This window comes from Ooceraea biroi, chromosome 9 (genome assembly GCF_003672135.1).
Source record: "Ooceraea biroi isolate clonal line C1 chromosome 9, Obir_v5.4, whole genome shotgun sequence".
NCBI lineage: Eukaryota > Metazoa > Arthropoda > Insecta > Hymenoptera > Formicidae > Ooceraea > Ooceraea biroi.
This window is the reverse complement of record NC_039514.1, coordinates 12,485,001-12,508,417: the sequence shown is the minus strand read 5'-3', so window position 1 is coordinate 12,508,417 and position 23,417 is coordinate 12,485,001. Positions and strand designations below refer to the sequence as shown.

The 23,417-nt window shown below is 44.8% G+C and overlaps 1 protein-coding gene across 5 annotated transcripts in view; it reads right to left on the bottom strand.

Annotated features, from left to right (window-relative positions):
* LOC105279517 (zinc finger homeobox protein 3) overlaps positions 1-23,417 on the bottom strand; it is a 137,722-nt gene that overhangs the window by 10,894 nt on the left and 103,411 nt on the right. For 2 of the 5 annotated variants that reach the window (XM_011339353.3, XM_011339352.3), the window contains exon 5: positions 19,810-19,880. The exons of the other annotated variants lie outside the window; for them this stretch is intronic. In XM_011339353.3, the coding sequence (XP_011337655.2) occupies positions 19,810-19,880 (71 nt within the window). The remainder of the gene's footprint in view (positions 1-19,809; positions 19,881-23,417) is intronic. 5 annotated transcript variants of the gene reach the window in all.

Genomic DNA, 23,417 nt, shown 5'->3' with positions numbered 1-23,417 from the left:
AGTAGAATTTAAATTATCGTCATGCGATCGTTGCAGCATTAACGACATCACTATTACGATCATTATACAGATTGCCGCATATTAAATGATACTACGGTTACGTGTTTTTCACATTGATTATACATTATTGCTTATTATCAATCGATTATTATATAAATACATCTGACAATCACAGATCCGTCCAACTTTCCAGTTTTTTGCTAACAAAGAATAAATTGGCGTAAGAAACGGAGTCGTGTAATCTTCTTGTAATGTATTCTTCATTCATTGATTGGTAAGAGTCTGGCCTCATCCTCCCTCGTTTCGAGGATTGCACACCCTCACCTAGATCTGCCTACGCGAATAACGAATGGCAAATATACAGTTGTCCTTGTGAGTATCCTTTTATCATCATCTCATTCGCTCATTAAAAAAAAGTGACATGATGATGAAGAGAAGCAGAAGGGAGAAGGAGAGGCCGAGGGATCGCGCTAAAACCGCGATCAAGTTTCGGAATGCATCTGGAAGGCCGATACGATATCGCGGCGGCGAAACGCGCGATATTTCACGTCGCTTAAGGTAATAAACACCATCGTTTTTCCCATACGCGCCGTACGGCGAATATGCAAATCACGACGTTCTCGCCACTCCGCGCCAGAATTCGCTCGCCACGTTAATCGCCGCGTTAAACGATGATCCAGATTAACGTGGAATTTTAAACGGCTCGCGGGCTCGCGCGAGTGCTGGCGCGCGCTCGCTCGCTCGATCCATCAGAGCGCTCCGCGGGTCCACGGATTACGCGGTGGATGATCCTGCAAAGGGAGAAGCGAGGGGAGAGGATCATCGCGCGGAGGATCCATAACTGCCCGTTACGCGAAGTATGCACACACAACGGCGCATTCCACGTGTGCGTGCTAGCGCGTTCTCACGTGGTGACCACCGCACACGTACGTAGGAAAACACGTCGTGAACGTGGGCGTGCATTCCTGCCTTCGCATTATCTCTTCGCTCTTTCTCCCTTCCTCTTTCCACCGTTTCTTCTACCTCTCCCGTGCTTTCTCCGTGTCTCTTTCCCTGTCTTCCTTTCTTTCTCTCTCTCTCTCTTTCTCGTGCCCGCCGAGCGTCCGACCGACCACGTACGAGAAGGAATCCTCTCCTCTTTTTATTCCTCATCCAAACCCGTTATCGTGGATACCATGGCCCGGAACGACTGTTTCACACCTCCGCTCGCGCGGGAATTAGGAAATAAATTAGCGGCCGGGCTAATTTCGTTATCTCGCCCGATGGCCGCCCCACCCCGCTTAAGACATCAAGGCCCGGATGCTGGGGGCCGTCGAGGGGCCCTCGACGCCGGGACCCGAGAGAGGACACGGGTCGAAATCGTGTCCCGGCGCACCGCAGGATCAATGGCTCCGCTCGCTGCTCCGCGCGCGCGGAGTGCGGGGTTTCGTTAAAAACGGGTCAATCCCGATTAAAGTGATGGCGAGAGGCGGTAAGGTACGGCGCTGGTATACTCCGCCTCGACCATATTCGGAGAACCGCGATAGCCACTCGTGTAATTAACCCACGGCGAGAAGATGTTTCTGGGAAGTGGCGTGAGCAATGCCATAACTTATCCGAGTATTTGTTTAACCCGTACGGTACCGCGCCGTGTCTTACAGTACGTGATCGAGTACGCGTGGTAAAAATAGACAAGCGATAAGCAGGGGAGGGAAGGGGGAAGAGCACGCGATTGTTCGCAAAATCTCTTCTCGCTCACATCTCGATATGCGACAGCTCCGATTGGATCGCGTCTAGTATTCCTATGATCCTATCGATGATATTCGTACAAATTACGGAGTTCCGTCACGAATTAACAATCAATCCCAACGCACATTAACATTGCAATGTAAGGTAATAATATAGGTGTACGTGCGTTTCAGTGATAATTTGGGCATCGCATTAACTCGCCGAAAATTCGTAACTCGCACACGGTCGGCGTGCGCGAAGCAAATTGACGACTCTGGAGAATTACATTTATGTGTCATACCGCTTTGATCCGCGCGAGAAAAATACCGGGGACGCGACGAACAAAGTGGCACGTTGCGCGCAAAAATCGAACTCGAAACGCTAAACATCGGCTCGACTGTCCCGAGTCACCTGCCCGTCCGGCCGACTTTAATACCTGGGCGATGTTCCGTGTGAGCGGATCCCCCTCACCTTCTTCAGAAAATGTTGGATGTCGAGGATCACGAGGAAGTCGTAATTTCCACGCGAACGAGGCAGGCCCGAGTGAATTGACGACGGCTTATCTCGCGGCTCCGCCACGAAATCGCTTCGTACGCGTATCGGACAAGATAACGGCGCCGGCGTATCGATAAATTCCGCTAATTAATTATTGACGTGTCCCGAGGCTATTTTTGCGCTCGCTCGGGCCCTCCACACGCGAAAGCGGACGCCTCTTCCTTCGTCGTCTGTCCTCCTTTTATTTCGAATCCTTTCCTCTCAGGCAGGATTACCGAGCTGACTTTAGCGTTCGCCAAATTTGGTTGTCCGGTTGGAGTCTGCTTAGAGTTGGTATAGGAATAAGTGATAGTGATGTGATGTGAAGAAATGGTTTTTTATCAATATTTCACAACGCAATGTGATTTTTTGATGTAACAATCGGTATAAACTTTGAAAAAACTTAGATTGGAATTTTAAATCAGTAATGAGATTTTTGGTGAAAATAAAAATATTTCTAAATTCATAGATATATAATATATAATTGTTAAAAAATATTCTTCATATTTTTGAATAATATTCAATAAAATCGGGCCCAGAAAATATTTTTCATCATGACGCTGATTTTTAAAAACGTAATTGTATCACAATTTTTTCTCTCTGCAAGAAATGGACTTTATTAATTTTTCTTGTATATCCATGATATATCTCATACGTACGTCGTAATTAAATTTTATTCGCGGGCCTCTTGAAGGTTGTAATCACACGCATACATATACACACACAAAATCGCGTATCGCTGTCGTGTCAGACGTGTTAAATGATTACGATGACGTCGATGCTGCTGGATAACATTTAATCTCAGAAATGTATGTGCAACATGCGGGATCGATGTATGGCTAGAGGCAGGTGTTCTTTCTGACACCTGTGTCTGTCGTTTAATACAATAAAGTAGCACGAAACAAATACTTTTTACGAGCAACAAGGGGAAAATACGGGCAAGCATACGTTAGACATTTTAGGTGACAGTATTAAAATTTGTAATGCCATCGAACTTTCATTACGACGTTATAATGTACTTTAGAGAATAGATCGGCTATAAAAACGGATACGCGGTTGATCGTGAAACAGAAAGGAGCATCTGCTGTTGTGTCGATCGCTTATTATGATTATAAATACTTGTTGTTTCACGTTAATAGATTCGCGAGCTTGATACAAAAAGCGCAGTAACAACAAAGACAGCAAAAAATTTGTTTCTTCTTACTTTGTTCTTCTTGATCATAGAACTGACAAGTAACACTACCCAAGTGTCACACGCCGATTTTGATAAGCTTTGAATATGTTGTTGTCTAGGTCAAAATATGAGATACATATTTTTTTATATCGGCCCGTTTTGCCATTAAGGGGGTGAAACACCCTCTTGAAAAAAATCGGGTTTTATATTTCTTAGCGAATACCGTCGAAACAATAAAACATATAAGAAAAAGTTTCAAGTAAAAGTTTTATGGATTCTAATGTACTTTATAACAGTGCAATCAGATTTTTCGAAAATGTCATATTTTTCGAAATTCCTTTCCCCCTCCACAATTTTTGAAAATTTTAAAATTTATCTTTCAGCAAAACTTCAAGCATATTTAACGACAATTCAACCATATATGATAAGGTCATATTCTGAAAACGCATTTTTCAAAAACACACACACACACACACACACAAATATATGTTAATTTATAAGAAATGTTAGTATATATGCAATTATAAAGAAAAAAACAAATAAATTTAGAAATATTGAAAAAAATAAAAAAAGTAAAATTTTCTTGTCAGCTCTACGTTGACCATTTCTGGGTCCGACAGAGGGCGAGAACCTGACTTATTTTGTTAATTAAAAGTAATCCCCCGACTTCATTGTTATCTCTGTGCGAAAAAACTGTTGCCAGGAGTAACTAGCGTATTAAATACGAGAATACGGACGGGGCGCGTATGTAGCGATATAGAGGTACTTTTAGCTTATTTTTGAAAAATGCGTTTTCAGAATATGACCTTATCATATATGGTTGAATTGGCGAAACGGGCCGATATAAAAAAATATGTATCTCATATTTTGACCTAGACAACAACATATTCAAAGCTTATCAAAATCGGCGTGTGACACTTGGGTAGTGTTACTTGTGAGTCTTATAAACGCAATGATGCCAAAATGTTTTTTCTCAGCAAGAAATGGACTTGGCTGATTTTCCTCGTATATCTCTGACAATCGCTGTCATGTCAGACGCATTAAATGACGTGTTAAATCGTATCTCTCACCCAAGTCCGCATCGTCATCTTATTACTAAGAATAATTATTCAGATCCCCATAATTATCGTCCGCTCAGGCTCGACTCGAAACTTCAAACTTCTCATTTCGTATGAGGGCAACTCTCGCGTACCGGTTCCCCTCGTTATTAACACGGTCTCCGTTCATCTGTCTCTCGTCGCGTTTCGTTAGTTTCGCTTCTCGCGACATCCAGTGTTACTCTAACGGATATCGAGCGCTTCGGCGAACCTTTTAGGCTGCAAACGCCCGTGCAGGTGACGAGTCACTCGCGGCATCGAGCCTCGGGACGAGGATGCATCGGGAGCCAGAAGGTGGAGTCCGTTGTCAGGTACTTGATTTCTCAGCGTCTGACGAAGAGGTGGAGAGGTCTTCGACCGGTAGCCTAAGTCGAGGTAGCCGTCCCTAAAGAGGCACCGGGGTCATTAGCGAACGGAACATTTATCCTTGTCCTTCGTTCTTTCTCTTTCTCTCTTTCTCTTGCTCTCTCCCTCTCTCTCTCTCCCTCTCCCGGTCGGGTGTTCGCACTTGATTCGCCGTCGGTATCAACGGGTGCCAGGCAGGAAGACCCGTATTATCGAGTCAATTGTCTCACACCCCCCTCCCCCGGACAGTTCAGCTGACTATAAAATCATTATCGCCCGTCCACCACCATCACCACCATCACCATCAGCATCACCGTCCCGCTACCTCCTTCCCTCCCCATCCTAGCCGCCGCTTCTCGGTCGACGTTGAACGCTCGATTATCCCATTAATACGACGAGTCCGTGCGTCCATCCGTCCCGGCGGATCTTTAATTATTTAAATGCAGAGCCGCGGCGGAGACTCGGCGTATGAAGGGTACCGGAGCCCCCCCAAAGAGACAGGGGCGGATTCGCGGAGACGCGCGGTTTCAACCGGATGTGCTTCGTGGATCTTTGAATGGATTTCTGACAGTTCTGATGACTGTCGGAAAAGATATTCTCCTTCTACTTCTACAGCATTCTTATTATTAACTTATCTGTCGCATATACGAGTAATCTCCATTTTTTAAAATAAATTTATTTCTTGCGTGGCTAGTAACACATATTGGCAAGCGTTCAAGCAGCTGTTCACTCTTTCAATTTCTATGACGTGTTTCTAAGGAGCTTGAGTTTGTCTCGAGTTGCGTGCGATTATCTAAGCATCTTTGTACGTGAGATCGGTGGCAGAAAAGAATCTGCCTGCTCCAGCAAAGTTTATTTCCTTCAATCCGCCCCTGCCCAAAGCGTCGCAGGCTAGGCTCAGTGGGAACACGAGTAATCCTTACTGTGACAAGTGGGCTCGAGGCAGCGATGTATCCGGTAGCACTTTGGTATTTATCTCTATAAATACGCATCGGTGTTGAGCATCGTTGACCCTGATGCAATAATGTGTGCGCGGCAGGATTTATTCCGCGCAGCGTTTCAAGCTTCGGTTTGGATCTCGTTAAGATTTCGTCCAGCAACGGACGAACGATAAACAAATCGCGATTCAGATCTCACGCGAGGTGTCTTCATCGTTTCCGTGCGAGGACAGTAGCCGCGCAAAGACCGTGCGTGATGACCAACGACGTGTCATCGAATTTCGCTTAACGCGGAAGGGCTAAATCCGTGAGTGGTAGCGGTAAATAATGAAACGGGATTAACTAATACGCACGGCCAAGTGTTATGACTGCGCACTTTGCCGTGGCCATAGCGGGCACGGACTGACCGATTGCGACTATCATTAAGCGACGACTTAATGAGCCAGGCGCGCCGGACGTGGGAAGTAGCCTATCGCGCGGTAATTACCTCACTTCAATTATTAGACGATTACCGTACGGTAATGGAGATCGAAAATGGGAGTGGACGCTCTCATGTGATCGTGACCGCGATCAGCTAATAGACTTCTCCCGTTGTTTGCATTATACGGGATAATACGCGTTTGGTGATATCCGAAGATTCCAGTCGGTCGTGTACTCTTATGGAAGGCAAGGACAGTCTGACTCTATATCTCTGTCACGAGTCCGTAATTAAAATGATGGCCAAAGGTTCCGTATAATCATTCCTCGAAGATTCCTCGCGGAAGAATGAATTTCATTTCCATTTGATAAAAGCGAGTTACGTCGACGATTTCTATGCAGTGCTTAGGGACATTTGCATGTCAAATTTGTAGATTTTTATTTTTCACTTATTTTATTTTTCGTATTCGAATCTCGAGTCGAGTCGAGTCTAGGGTTTTGCGAGAGGAAAACAAACTTGCTTGAAAGAGCAGCTCGGATAACAGCGGAGGACAATCGTGAATCTCAATTCGCCGCGAGGATTATTATTATTCGCCCTCTAATTGCACGGCGCGGATCCGTGTCGCCGTTACAAAGTCGACCGTAAGAAAAAGGCGGCTCCTCCGGAATCTCTCCTGAGGGTAGCCCACCGGCAAGAATGTTACGGCAACCGGTAATAAGAGATTTCAGCGAGGGATTAAAAAGAAGCGGTAAGGAGACACCCCTTGTGACGCACTCTCTCCCCCTTCACCGCCACCAGCGCGTTTCTCTCTTTTTAACGGACGCCACGTCGGCGGATTAGGTCTCGTTAGGATATCGCGAAGTCGTTAAAAATAATTGTCAGTCGGATAATTAAGGAGGGCGAAATCCCTTCTTTCACGATGGGGGAGGTAGAGAGGTGTCTTCACGACGGCTGGCCGACGATTTTCGGCTCGCCTCTTCGTTCGACATTTCGTCGAGCGAGAGTCAAGCGTATTTATCTTCCTCCACCGCTCCAACGAGCACCACCCTACCTTTTTATTCCGTCTTCGCGTGTAAAGCTCGTCGGCCTTTTGCCCTGCTCGATCTGCTTACACTCCTCGTCTCTTTATCCGCGTTTTGTTGGCACATCGTTAGGAGGCGCATCGCACGAGGGGGATTCGTTTCTCCAGCAAGAATTGTAGGTACGGGGTAAGGCTCGCATCTAACGGCGCACAGCTTGTTACGGCACGTCAGACGCGGCTGGAATCATACTTCTTCGACGGTGAACATGCCGCATTCACTTATGCATGCGCGCACCTCGCGAACCTAACTTATACGCGGACGTCGCAACGTGATACAACTTTAATGCACTCCGGTGTAATGTACTCCGCATGGAAAAGTCGCTTGGCGATTCTCGCGATACTCTACTCGCATAAGTGGAGTTTTGATAAAGTATTTGCCAGCTATCGGGTGACAAGGCACGGTGTTTGCGAGTTCATATTAATATAAAGATGACATAGAATTAAAATATTCCAAAATTGTTTTTTAGTTGATTTTTGAAGAGTAATAATTTATAGAGGATTCGATTTTTCGTTAATATAATCTTTTTTCCAAAATGTCGCTGATAAAATACGAGAAAAGTGAAAACGTCTGCTCGCGAACCACGAACTCTCTTTCTCGATCGGCGCCCCTATTGCCAGGGGGATGGCCGACGGGAAGGCATTGTAAATATTAATGCGGCGGGCACGGGCAAAGAAAAATATTTGAATAATAATTATTGAGGCACCCTTGGACCTTGTTACGCCCTCGTATAATAAAAAGATTTGCTGCGGAGAAAGAAGGCGCACGCGAACAGCGGGGTCGCGATGAGAATTTTCTAATTAGGAGGATTCAAGCCGACCCTGCAAACAATACTACGAGTACCACTTCCACCCGTTTCCGAGGAGGCACTCGAGGACTTCTGAGGAGAGAGATTTTAATATCCAAGACCTCGGCGTTTATTATCACTCCTTATTACCGTCGCAAAAGAAAATAACGAGTCATGCCAGAATCTGTCAAAATTAAACGAAATCTGGAATTGTCTCATAACAGACGATCAAAACTTGAAACGATTATATGTAGATTTATGTTTAATTTACGAGAAGCATAATAAAAATGTATTGAAAAACAAACACGTGAAGATTTTTAAACTCATATAAAATAAAATGTATGAGTATACTTTCAAGAAAATTTATGTGAAAAATGTATTATTTCAACATGTTAATTCTTTATCGATTGTCGCGACGTTCAAATTGACCAGACAGTTTTATATATTCTTTAAGTAAGAAAGATGCATGGAATTCTTGAAGTACGAACAAAGCTTTTCCTACACATATGTGAGATTAAACACACAGGTATATACGTATGATATTTAATTTCTCCAACATACGAGTAAGCGAGAATGTTCTGCAGTATAGCGATGCGTCAATACTCGATGTATTAATCATCGATTCGCGTATAGCGGCACGGGGTGAAAGTAATTACGAGCAAGTGGAGGGCGCGAAAGTAGGGCATTAGCGTTATACCCGTAGACGATTAAGAAACCCTACCGCGGTAGCGACTGGAACGAGAATAATTTAAATTCGTCGTCCACGTCCTCGTCGTTGTCGTTTAGTCAGCAAATGAGTGAGTTTGGATTAATCGTACAAGATCGCGTGAATCGCATTAACGCTACGTCGTGATATTCCATTAATATCTGACATAAAGATTATAAATCTTTGATATATGGACGAAAATTCGTGTTGCTATAAACAATTAATTAAATTAATGACAATTTTATTTGCTATATATGATCTATAGTATATACATCTATATTTGTTTCTCATTTATTTTATTACCGTATGTACTAATGTATGAGCTGTTGTAAATAGTTTGTTTCAAGAGAAGATTAAATACATAATTAGAAAAATTATACGAACACATGAACGTTTATCTATTGCTCAACGTAATTCGTGGAAAGACAACAGAGATAACGTCTTTGCTAATCTTATTACACTAAATTTATTACACAAGTGTTAGTGTAGGATAAAAAGTGGGACATTCGGGCTATCCGGTTGGATTAAGAAACCTTATTGTGATGCAATCTCATTCGTATTAGAATTAGATAAATTATTCATCAGAACTCGTTACGCTTAATCTAAAATCATTTGTTTTATCATGTTTGCGATAATACAAACATTTTTTCTATTCCGAATATTACTATTAGCCAGAAGGAGAAGATACTGTGATATAGATAAAAAAAGCTCAGAAATATTATATATTCAACGTGATACATTTGTCACAATTTGCATCAAACGCCATAGTTTTACACTCTGAGTAATTTACGTTAATAGAAACAATTGAAAATATATACGAGCACATGTGCGCGACGACCGAAAATATCGTCGGGGTGCAATTATGAACAGTTAATGAGACAGGCCAATATTATACAAGAATTACGCAGTGCTTCATCCGTTTCCTAACTATCCAAATTGCTATAGTCAACATAACGTGCCTGGAGAATAAGACCTTGCAGTTAATTAGATACAGGTCGAGGTAAAAATATTCCTCGCCAGTATTAATTTCGCAAACCGCATTTCAGTCAGTGCATTTTTCAGTTTACATTTTGTCACGTGTCAGAACATTTTATTTTTGAATTTTTTAACATTCCTAATAATTTATCTTCTACTTTATAATAATTTCTTTTTCTATCTCTCGACCCGAGTACATCGGAACATTATTGTTTTATTTACTCATTGCTATCCTCGATCAACGTTTTAGAAAATATTTTCACCTCCAAAAATGAAAATTCGTTGACATCTATGCAACATTATTGGAATAATAAGCATCTACTCTTTTGTTGTAAATATTAAGCTTGAATAGTAGTTGCGCATTTGCGTGGATTAATCGAATGGCGCGCAAACGTATAAGTGCGTTTTATCGGTGGAACAATGATGATCGCGTAACGCGCAACGAGAAATCCGCGGCACGTTCAAAGACTCCGCTCGGAATAAATCAAGACGAGGTTCATGGCGCGCGCGTGGTTTTGCCTCCTTCCCGCTGACTCCCTGACAGTCATTAGGATAATCAACGAATTAGCGTTTCCGCGCTAAGGACTGGATAAGGCATAAGGAGTTGGAAGGACAAAGTGCGTCTCGACACGCGATCCCACCGTAACTGTGCAGGTACAAAACACAGTCGCTCCCCTCAGCTGGAGATTCACCTTTCGATCAAACCCACCCGGAATTCGTGAACTGGTGCGCCTCACGATTACCGTTTCTTTTATCCTCGCATTACGATTTGCTCTAAAATCTAAAAGTCGAGTCATTCACTAGAAACATTTCAAGATATTCAACTAAAGAGACATTTGTTAAATAAAATTTTCATAAATAAATTTGTATTCTGTCACATAGAAAAGAAAATGTAATGCAAAGTTCAGTGTATGAAATAAACGAGAAACGGAAATATCCTTCTTGTAACACTGAAGCTTCGGAGAGGCTGTGACAGTAATACTGAAATGATCGGAAAAGAGTTTTAGTTAATTTAAAAGAAAAAGTGTACGTGTTGTAAAACACGTACGATTGCCGGTTGTAAAACTCGTCGAAACCACACCACGTTGCATATTCGATGCCCTTAAGGCTCGTTTACAGCGATGTTCGGACGATGCGAGCGTTAACATAAAATGGCAGCGTTGCTTACGTTTATTTCGGTCCCCTCTGGGGCATAAATTTCGCGATGCGCATTCCCGATTGTTCGCAGGTGTGCGCGCACGCATCGCCCCGCACCCACCGACGGTGGAATTTGTACAGCGTGTGTCCTGAGATCCATTTCGCAGATATGGCGACCCACGTGGCCAAGGAGCTTGACTATCTCATCGCTTTTCACGCCTTGAGACCAGATCGCTCCCCGCGTGACTGTGAGGGGTGCGTCCGTGCGTGAAATTGGGCAGAACGACCGTTCCTCGACTTGCTCTAATTAAACGCTCCTTAACTCTGATCGCCGGCGAGAGTCCCGATCATCTCGATCACCGTCGCATAACGGGTACGCTTACGTGTGAAATTTCTTTATACAAAATCATTTCAACGTTCAATTACTTTTTACACGTATATTTTTTTTGGAATAAAATTGGATTCAAAATTTGGATTCAAAATTTCCGTGTTAATAATTAATATGTACATATCTGATGTCTCTGTAACAAAATTCACGTTGGCATCGAGTGCGAACTTGATCTCTGTGTCGAGAAAACGTCACGCGACATGATTCAGTGATCGTGCGAGATTTTCCTTCACGATACCGAAGAGCTTGTCGGCTTTAAGCCTTTAAGCACCTGACCATAAAGTCACTCGTAATTGTCCCGGCGAATCTCGGCGCTCACCCTCGCTCGCCGTCAGACATGCAAATAACTCGGGGTTAGTTAGCTAATGGGGTTGGCAGGGTCGGTGGCTCGGCTCGAGCGAGTTCATTCATTAAGGGTTGATGGCTTAATTGCCAGCTCGCAGCATCACGGCCGCCCCCGAGTCGACCGCCGTCGAGGTATCCTACACCCCGACCTCTCTCTCTCTCCTCTCCTCTCTTCTCTCTCTCTCTCTCTTCCTCGTGAGACAGCAACAGGTTGCACTACCAGAGCCAGGGCTACCGGTATGCTCGGTAAGCCGAGGATCCAACTCGTTTGCGCCCCGAATTAAGCGAGCGGGCTGGCATTAATTAATTGTCCCAGCCTGTTCATCTCGCACCGCGCTGGAAACTCCCCACCCGCTCTTCCGGCCGGGGTTAATTGTCGAGCACGTCGTTAACGCGATCTTTTCTGCTCCTTCGAACGAGGAGAGAGATCCCGCAGTCCCCTTCGCGATAACTTTTAAAGGACTCGCCGTGAGTTTCAATTTACCCGACGTGCCGCGCGATTCTTCCACTTTGCAACTCAAAGCGGGAGCTGTAGATTTTCTACTCTCCAGAATGATCTAATCTTGATCAACGTGTTTATCATTAAATTTATTTAGTATGTGTTTAATAATATGTACATCTATACTAATATATAAAAAGGTAAAGTTTGTTCCATTGTTCGGGGTAATCTCAGAAACTACTAAACCGATTTGAAAAAATCTTTCACTGGTGGATAGCTTTGATCTTCCCGAGTAACATAGGCTACGTGCAATCGTCTTGCAGCTTCTAAAAATGTGCGCGTCATAACAAAATACGTTCTTTATTCCATACCGAGCGCGCGACGAAGCGCCATCTAGTTTTTTAATAATATTCTGATATGTAATAGGTATCTAATAAAAATTTCTTATTTTTTTCTTTATAGTTTTCGTACGAAATAGAAAGAAGAATCAGCATATTAACATTTACTTTTTAGGATATTCAATGGTGTCTCTAATAATTAACTCAATAATTAACTGCACACGAATAAAGCAACGAAGTTTTCACGGGACGAGCAAGTATTTTACTTCGTTTCAGAATATTCGTTCTCGAACGATGCATCGTATTCATTGCACACGACATTCCCCGCTTTGCCTTCCCTGCTTTCTTATTTTCGTTCGTGCCGGCATTCTTTTTTCATTCGTTTTGCACGAAGGTAACGACCATACGAATTTTCGCCATTTGTATGCGACACGGCTCAACCGTCAACGTGGGTCGACGTGAATTATCGTGAGTGTCAGGCCCTACGACCCGCCCGTACGAACGGTTTAATTTAAGGTTGCCAGTTTAATTCCTGGTAGAAAGCGCATTTGCAACAGTAGCTGGAATAGAGAAAGAAGGAGAGTGCAAGAGAGAAGGAGAGAGGGAACAAGGAAGACGCGAAAGAATAGAAAGAGAGGGAAATAGTAGAAGATTCTTTTCGATTCAAATGCGCCGCTCCTTTCTTGTCGTTCGCATTGCGACGGCACGGCCGTTCGTCATGACTTTTCGGTGTATCGCGCGGCGTAAGAAAGACGTGAGTCACGATTAGCTGGATCGCCAAAATTCTTAAGTACTACGTGCGCGGCTCGTCTTAACGGTGAGGAAAAAGCGTGTCCTGATATTTAGTCTCCAAGAAATGATGACGCAGCTTCTAAATTTCTTCTGTCATGTACGAACCTTATGAGGAAGTACATATTCGTACGCACTCATCTACTCCGAGCATAATCCAAGATGACATTTGAGGAAGATCTCAATCTGTGTTGCATCAATATTCGTCTGCGTCAATCAATATTCGTTCGTGCGGAAACGAATTCTTTTTTTACAGAATTTGTGACAGAAAATGGAAATAACTTTTTAATATCAAGATTTTCGCGAAACCAATCATATATCTTGTTATCAGTTCTATAAATATACCGCAACATTAGAACGGCGTCGATTCGCCGCGAGATTTCGCGAGGAACTTAAGCTGTAAGTTCGCCTTCTGCCATTGACCTTATCGGGCGGTAGTATAAAAGAGAGATGTGCCGCGGATGAAAATGGCGGTACTTAGGACCGTATCCAGAAATTGCCGTCTAGTCTACTTACGTGTGCTCCGTGTACACGTACGTACGTGCGCCCGCGCGCAAAGAAAGAGGAGCTTCGAAGAAAGACGGGGATGATTTAGTAATGAAGATATTAACGGACCGAAAGCGCGCCACGGAATACTGAGATTCAACTATCTAACTGCTGACATAACTCACGTTTATGACCCCGCGGCGGCCGCTTCTTTCTGCAGCCCTCGACCAACCGTCCCAGTTCTTTCTGCACTCCAGTTACACACCCGTAATTAATGCTGGCTCGGGAAAAGTCGAAATCTTACGTTACGGTTTCCCGTTTGTGTGAAGAAATCTCATTTGAAGTTTCTGGCAATATTTTTTGAAAAAGAGAAAGAATCTATGGATATTTCTTCTTCGCTCGCTGCTTAAAGATCCATTGTGTATAATGATGTACTTATCTCTAATTTTGCGAAAATGTTTAATATTAAGATAAAAAAGCCTTTTATATATGTAGAGAAATAATGTACTACTACTTCGTAATTATTTTTATGAGTAGACCTTTGCTTTAACAGAAATTTTCCAAGAGACTTAGATGCTGAGAAATAGGATATTAAAAGAAAAATTGATTTTAAGCGTATCGAAGAATTAATAATTAAAATTTATCGCAGTAATGCTGTTCTGTTCGTTCCTTTAGTTGTACGTTATTTAATTACGAAACGCATTAATGTCTCCAGCTGGAAACAGCATGACGTTAATTTTATCAGGCGCGGATGCATTCGACCGTAATGCGAATCTATCTCGCGTAGGTTGTGGGCGTTTCACGCGTGAGAGATAGCACGCTGCGATCTCTCGCGGCAGGAAGTTTACGGATATCGCGTCTCGTGGCGCGTAGATCTTAATGCGAAGGGCCGCCCTCTTCGCCACGTTAACAGCGAGATGGTCTAAGGGTCGTGACGGCATCGGGGAGCGGCGACGGCGGGAGGGAGGAACGAAAAGAGCGGAGCAGAGAATAGGTTTCAGTGGGGTACATTAGCGGAGTTATGCCCCCGAAGGCACGACTGGCTACGCTGTATATCTTGGTTATTTTTTATTACCGCCCCTGGCAACACGTACAAGTACGTGGAAAGGTCGATTTTTCCGTCCATCGAGCGCCTTCCTCGCATCGTGCGAAGAATGGAACGCTACGTGATATCCTGCGCCGTCATTTTACACTCACGTCGCATAAGCCGTTCGTTGATTTACGATTATTAAAGTTACGATCATTGATGTCATCTTCATTGAATTTTCTTAGAGACGAACATAAGCGTTGTGGGTCCAACTTTAATAAAAATTCTGATCCGTTTCAATAATATTCTTTATTAAAGTGTTCGCGATATGTATGCATTATGACTTTTAAAAGATCGGAATATGAATCGAAAAGGAATTCTCTTGTTTGAAAATAGCAATTTTCAATGAAACTTCTATCGCACCTGGACCCATTTCTATAATACCGAGGCAGCGTTATGCAACATTAAGTGCACTGCTCCAAAATCAATATTTTTTTTCTAACGTACATTCGTCAACGCCAATGGGCCAATGGGACTCCATATGTCGGTTTCGAATCGTGTTTTTCACGCGCCACGTTCAGGCACGGATGATAGAGGATATTTCAGGGGTAAGGGCTGTTTTTTATATTTATGGCGCCGGGGTGGGGCGGTAGCTAGGAGGGTAGCGTTAATGCGTGCCCTTTTTTACGTTAATAACCATGCGTGATAGGAGCGGAGTGAGAAGAGTCGGATACGAGGGGTGGGCGACGATTTCACGTGGGGTGGAAGCAACATATTTCGGTCGTGCTGCTTCGCTACGCGGTGTTTTGTCGAAAATGTATAATACGAGAGAAAAACATGATCTCTCTCGTGACACGTGAGTTGCTTGCTATTAACGAAACAATATTTCGTTGCTTCGATTGATAGCGATGCAAAACAGCGTTCTCCAACCGAATAATACGAATCTATATTATTTTATATCGCGCATACACGCACAACAAGTGAACTCTGAATCTGTTCTAGATAATGATCAGGTGAAACTACAAAGGTTGCCATATTGCGAACAGGCCGAGTCGATGATAGGTCGCTCATCTCGAAAGCGAGGGCACGGAATGACGGTGGAAACTTTCCGCGTTATTTCTTTATTTCGCTCTTTTCCCCCTATAAGCGATCGTCATTGCGCTAAATGACTATGTTGCGTACTGCACCATGCGGCACAATCATTCCGTTCGCGGGCAAGTAAAACTTTTATCGGCGATTTCCACTGATCGTTTGTTTCTCCCACAATAGCAGATACTAGGAATGAATATTAATATTCAGGACGCACGTTGCACGATTTTTTATCCTTTAGTAGCGATAATAATTCACGAAATTTATTATTAAGATGTCCAAGCGTCGGTACGTTCGATGAAAATTGCAGGTATGAAACGTTCTTTGCATGTTTCAAAATAGCATTTCCTACCTAAAAGGCGGTAATAGTTGCGTTAATTTTTTTATTATAAATGCAGTTCACTATTCGTGTGCATATTTAAAGAGTCTTTATTATCGATACGGCGGCGGAGGATCTACGGGGGTGAGACCCTCCTCGCCTGTTGGTTTCCACGTGATACGCGCTCCGATTATATGCCTCTTTATTCTTCTCTACGTCGCGGGGGCATGTCATTTGCGGGTACAGGGCGGGTGCAAGTGGGAGGCGGCAAAAAAAATAGCTTTATGTCACGAGGGATCATTACGGAGTTCTTTTTTTTTCTAGAGGGGTCGAAAAGTGGCAGGGTCAGGGATGACCCCTGACCTTGCGCACGGTGCACAGTGGTCGTTTGTCCTGGCGATCGTGTGCAGCGAGTCTCGTATCGAATTACGCGAATAAAAGAATCGCACGCTTTTGTTATTATTCCTAGAAAATTGGTAAATCCCTCGCAAATATCGCCGAGAAAATTATTCCTGCAAACGCGATGAACAGCAGGCTGCCGTGCCGCAAGCTTGGTTGTGCGTACGATATTTTATCCAAAATGTCTATCTAACTGCTGACTCTATGAATCGTTAGTACATGTATAGAATATTATTCACACACATAAAGCACTGATTATTTTAACCTTATAAGCAAGAACATAAGATTATTGACAGATTAAAATTAAAGAATATCAATAAACAATAAAACTGGATCCTTTCTTGAATTTGAATTCAATTTATATTTACCGAATTTTATTTTGACGTTTAACAAAAAAATTAATAGACATTGAAATAAAAAATTATGGAAGAAAATAACGTTTTCTCACTACGTTTCGTAAAAGCGGTGTGGGAGAAACAAATGAAGTAATAATCGCGTAACAATCATAAATAAAGGAAAACTCAGATCGCCTGTGAGCTGACGCGTTTCAGCGGCCTGACACAGGCCGATGCAATGACGTCTGACGAAAAAGTTTTAAAGTTTGCTTCTCGACGCTTCCTCATTTAAATTTCGTCTTTCTTCGTCGCGAGCGTGTTAACGATGTTCCCGATTCGAGACGTTTATTCGGGACGATTTAATCCGGACGGTGCGGGCGACGAACCCGGACCGGCGTGCCTCGCCGTGACATTTCGGTACACATCGCAGTCGAGACGACGCTCGCAACAGTCACGGAAGAGCATCTGAAGGACGAGGCGGAGGCAGGCGACGAGGAAGAGGCGGGAGAAGTCGTTTCGATCGGATGTCGTTTTCACGCTCGGCGCTCAGCATGTCTTCTCGAACGCGGCACATTGTTTAGTCGATACGTCACCCTCGCGGATCGTCGTATACCAACCGGGCCGGGATCCGTGATTCTTCGCTGGTTGTAACTGCATCTCTCCCGGTCGCATCCCCCCATTTCGCCGTTTCGCCCCCTCATCGCGGCTTCGATTCGCACCGATCGGTTCGTCCGGGCTTCACGGCGAGGACGTCTCATTATCGGACTTTCCTTCTCCTTGACATCATCTCCCCTGCCCCGACGACCGCTCACTTTCCACCCCGTTCCTCCGGTTCGTCGAAGAACTTACTTGTGCACGATGGGATACCGTGACCGGGCGATAATGACGATGCCGGGTATAATTGGATGCCCGTCAAGCGCGGAAACTGTTTGAAATATCGTGCGAAATGCGAGTTCGCGGATTGCCGTCTCGGGTGTATAGTGCGATCGCAGAATGCCATTATTGAATTTTCGTATCGCCGTAAAATGAACGATAAAGGCGATAATGTAGGAAACACAATGTATATTAAATCCATCATTATTTCTGTCAGTATTGTCTCGCGCAAAGCAATCTTTTATTACACATAACAGTTCCTAAGTATTTTTTTCACTAAACATGGAAATAGACAACAGTGATGCATACCGTTCGTGTCGGATTTTTGTTTACAGCTTAATGATCGGAATGGTACGAAACTAACCAAATATATTTGTTGCATATAAGTTAACTGTATTATATAGGCTATTAAATTGTATAGGCGTAACGTTGGTGCAGCCTGAGAAAAATCGATGCGGTTCATAAGCAGGAACATAAATGATTGAGCAACTGAACGATACAGTTCTGCGTCCATAGAGGTAGTACATTTATAACTATCGATTATGCCAAGCTCATCCGCATAGCTAAGCAACGCTTCGCTCTGACCATTTAACTGTTTAGACTGCACTTTATTGTAGCCAAGTTTGGTACGTTGAATATATTCCAGTGTATTCATTTTAACGTGAATATTTCTCTACATGGCAAGAATGAAGTCGAAGAATGCTAAAATTAAAATCTGTTCAATTTTCAGCGCTTCGCTCAAAAGCAACTTGATGCGTTTTCCACTTTTCACGGCTCGGTTACACTCGCGATTGTTAGATGCAAATGAAGCGTTCTTTAAACGCGTGTCACGTGTCGCTCAGCTATTTATAACTGCGTGGCTCCCTTATTTAATAATAATATTAATAGGCATTAAAGAGGTGGTAGATGCGCCTCGAGAGCTTCCGCTGCTCCTGAGACTCGCGCTGGAACACACCCTTGTACGAATGCACCCTTGCGCAGTGCATATCAACAATCGCATTTATTTGCATCGAGGGTTGGTTGCTCTCGTGTAGAGAACCCGAGGGGTTCGTGAGCAAGAAGGACCGGCAGCGAGAGCTTAAAACAAGCGCCAGCGCGCAGTTTCGAGTTACTTCGACGAAAAAATGATTCCGCAGGGTGGCGGGCGAGGATTTGATTTGAGATCGGAGGGAGGGCTAATTTCGCAGGCGGTGAAAAAAGTCGCGCGCGTGGAGACCAGAGGGCGAGGTCGGAGGAAAAGAAAGAAGAGGAAAAAGAAAAAAAAGAAAAAAACGCTCGTGTGCGGTTCGAAGGGACTCGCAAAAGTAATCAGGATGCTGGGACTGGTGCCGGCGGAGGGTTTGGCGGACGCCCATGAAAACGAATTACAGCGATTTAAAGTTTCACCACGCCGACCGCCCCCTCTGGCCGGACGGCCTCGCGCTTTCTTTTCCCTCGTGGGGGCATGACCGTTCTCCGTGCTCATTCCGAGCGGCCCTCCGGCCGGCAGGTTGTTTCGAAGATGACAAGAGGAAAGGAAACAGTGTCACGCGGGGAGACAAATCCGCGTTGCCGGGAGTGGAAAGTTTCTTTCAACCCCCGCGGCGCGCCGTTCATCGTGAACGCGAGACTCGTGGCGCGTTGTAAATTCTTCCCGTTAGAGACCTTCGGCGTGATCTGGCTTCACGCCTTCGGTGGACGTTGTTATCGCGAACGCTGACTGCCTCGACGAGAGCACGAACATCCGACAGACCCACGTAGGTAACGCGTTGGCGGTGAAGTTAAGGAGTCTGCCGCATTTAGCGTGACCGTATTGTCATTTCATTATCTTAATACCAGAATTTTGCATTCAATTTCAGTCAACATTTTTATGAAAAGAATATACATATATTGTTTTAAAATGTATATAAAATCGCTTGATGTAATGTTCATTATTTATTTCATGTAAGACAGAGTTGCCTGCATATTAGTATTTACGAGAGCGCAATAAATTGCAAATGTGCGAACCGCAGTCGCGCCTCGCACCGCCTAAATCGTGTTACATCGTGGTTCCATCGGGTCGATCGGACACACTGATTAACTTTGAATAATAATTATCGTACTGACCTGTTGATGGCCAGAACGCGACTGAGGTTGGGAGAGAGCCTGGCCTGCATGGTCTACTTGCACCGCTGAAACTGTCACAAGCATTTGGCATTTTATTCCATTGCGCTAATTTTTCGTTTCTGTTTTTTTTCTTTTTTTTAAGCAATATGACTCGCGGACGTGGGATGGGAAGACAAAAACCGAAAGCGGGTGAATCGACATCTACAGAATTTCTCGCATCGCCAAGGAACTCTACTTGGAAGCAGGTCGAAGGGCATCGCGAAACGTCGTCGTCTCGTTGCGCGTGATTGACGAGCGACGCGTGCGTTCGCGTTCTCTGTCTTTTCCTTTCCCGATTTAACTCCGAGCAAACGAAACTACAGGCCAAACTCCCTCTCCCGCCTCTCGACGCCTCGGACATCAATGCGTAGAATTTTTTCACAACCTCATTCTCTGATTGTCGGGTAACTGCTCGGCCGTTCCTGCTGCAATAGCAACGCTGACACGCAATTCCGTCTATTTATTAGCAAATAAAAATTTTCTGAAAGAGGTTTGCCGCGTTTGACAGAATATATTTCGTATAAGATGCAGCTTTAAAAAAATTGTAAGATTTTTCCGAATGCAAATACCGAAACGAAAGATTCATCTTTCACTGATCTTTGTCTTTAAAGACGTGTGCACAATTGCACATTCTTGTTGTCGTCGCAGCGTTGCTACGTTGTTCAAACAGATAATACAAATGTTGAACGTCAAGCATCGTTCTTATAGCATCCTTCATGCATTAACATCAGATGCCGACCGCGTTGCAAGCAGCGAGATAAAAACGTGCGTGAGGTTCTCCATCGTGATATATTCACGCAAGATCCGTGCCACGAGCGTCGACAAATAAAATCGCAGGTCGCGTTAGAGAGCCAGCGTTTGCTCCGCAACAGGACGATCAGTCGTGGAGCAATCGGTCCTCCGCTGCGCGCGGACATTTTTACTCCTCGACCTTCGACTCCGAAGCGAGAAACGCGTTGCGCCTCGCATCCGGGATGGCAACACTGTAGTTAAGTATCTGCATGCAACCGGGGTAACGTATAATTAAGACGTGGCACGAAGAGCGTGCATAAAGTCCGCCGTTCGATGTGTTGCATTAAATCAATCCCGCTTTCGCGGCGGGCGAGCACGTCTGTACTTTGCGTCCCGATTCCCGAACAATCCCCGAGAGATCTTTGTCCCTCTTTGTCTGAGACGGATTAACAAGAGCCGCTCGAACGGTAGGGAGATAGGGCGCGAAGAGGGGAACGAAGGGCACGCAGGTCTTGCAAAAGCACAGCGGAGCGGCGGGATGATCGCCCGATGGAATTCGGTTAAACAGTCGACGACGACGACGACGACGACGGTCGGGCCCGGGTGCTTAATAAAAATCGAAGTCGTTCGTCGCGGGGCCCCCTGACCCCTCCTTTCCCTCGCACGTTCTGCGGTCAAGAGGCGAAGCGAACTTGGAACGCGCTCTCTCTCTCTTTCTTTCCTTCTTCCTTTCTCTTCATTTCAGTTTCTCTTTCTCTCTTTCTCTTTTTCTGTCTTTCGTACTCTCCGCATCCCCGCGCACGCGTTGTAAAATACGTGTCTCTCGATTTTGCACGTGTGCCCTCCTACACACGAGCGTCCCTCACACTCTCGTCTATCCTCGCACCCGTATGCGTGCCATATACGCGCGTGTTACGTGTGTGTGTGTGTGTGTATGTGTGAGCGCGCGTTGGCCACGAGTACGGTAGCGATACGTTTCTCCGACAAATAAATAAAACGAAACCGTAAGCGAGGGAATAAAATGTGATTTACAACGGTGGAAAGACAATGGCCGAGGCTCCGCACGATAATGTATGCGGATGGCGCGGACTGGTACCCGGGGATACTGACTTCTGATTGGTTGTGCCCCGACGCCACCGCTACAACGGAAAGCGATAAATAACTGCGAGCAGATAAAACCTTTCTTTCTGCCTTCGGGCTTAGCTTGGGCGCTCTCGGCATCGGGCTTAGCACTTGCTCGGGGCGCTCCTGTCTCCCTTCCTCTTCCTTTCCACCCGATTCTCCACAACTACAACCCGTCCCGCCGAAACGTCGTCGTCTGTCTCTCCCCCTTGCCCTGCTTCCTTCTTTCCTCTGGCTCTCGTTGTTTCCCGCGACTCGCCTCCATCGAGCGATTTCGATTCGTAAGGGCCACCTCGCACGACAGCCGCCACTGTGTGCGGATGCCGTTTCCACCGATCGCGTTTTTTCCCTCCTCTCTTCTCACGATCCAATTTTGAGTGAGAAAAGGGAGAGGGTCGTAGTTCTCCCATCTCGCGAAATAATAGGATTTATCTCATGTAAAATCCAGCTGTATCTGATCCAGCTCCAGCTGGTAGCTGATGCGAATATGTAAGAAAAGAATGATCTCGAAAGTTCCATGTTACCTTTAATGGAATAATCGCGAAGTTTTATTCGGATAAACTGGCATTATCATCCTCGTTGGTGGCTAAATTGGAAAGCGTCGGACGAGTTTTCACTATTATCCATCATGTAACACCTCGAGGTAATTTCTTAAGGCAGCTAACGATCCCTTCGGCGCTCGGATGATGCCGCTTGATGAGGTTTCGTCCTCCGCTTCGACCCGTATTATCACCGCACCCTGAGTTTACTGTCGGCTAAGAGGGTGCTACATCGAAAACGGACGGCGATGTAAATTTTTTCCCGGAGTTTTCCCCACTGCTGGCACCGGGGTGTCGGAAACAATGAAGGGCGACGTTACCAAGACGATCGATCGTTTACGGGGGTCGGCGCGGTGACTGAAGTTCAAGGGAAATTTGGCCGAAGGGCTGGCTGGAAGAGAGAAAGAGACGCCTGACTTTACAGAAATATGATATTCTCCCCTTGCGACAGCTTGTTAAAAAATATCTAATGGTGGACCTCGTCGACGCGCTTCGATCCGATCCGAAAGAGCTCTTTCACCCTTTGTGAAATTCACAACGATCATCAAAGATATTTTTCGGATGCCACAAGTACCTACATAAGTTTCACACGTTTGTTTAAATCCCGAAAAAGTTGGCACGAGAAAATGAATTGTATTAAAAGACTGAATCATATCGAAACGAATAAAAAGAAAACGATATCAAACAGCCAAGTGCAGAAATTCGTGGATATATTGGCGGATTCCGGATGTGCTGACGCCGGATGCATTTAATTAAGAGCCACGCGTTACTCGCAGCTGAGTCTCGTGTTCGCGCATTCGAAACTCGAGCGTCGCGGCGCGTAAAGGACTGAATGGCGCGAAGCGAAGCAAAGGGCCAGCAAAAGTATGAAATAAGTTCTACAAACCGTTCAGTGGTTGAGGAGTAGTACAAAGAGATGCAATTATTTAAAACAGCAATCACGGAAATGAAAGAGCGGATTGGATAGGCATGCCCCTTCCCGCTCGAGGACGAAAAATATTCGGCGAGTCCTGCCAGGCGGAAAAACTCTGTAAAGGCTTTTCTTCCGGGCCGGCAGACAGCAATGCCAGGCCAAAAATCAAATGTGCCTGCGCTCGCGCGAGGGTTCGCGTTCGCGTTTCGTTTCGACCACCCGCGAAACTCGTAACCCCGTCGGTTTTATTTGCACGTATTTGC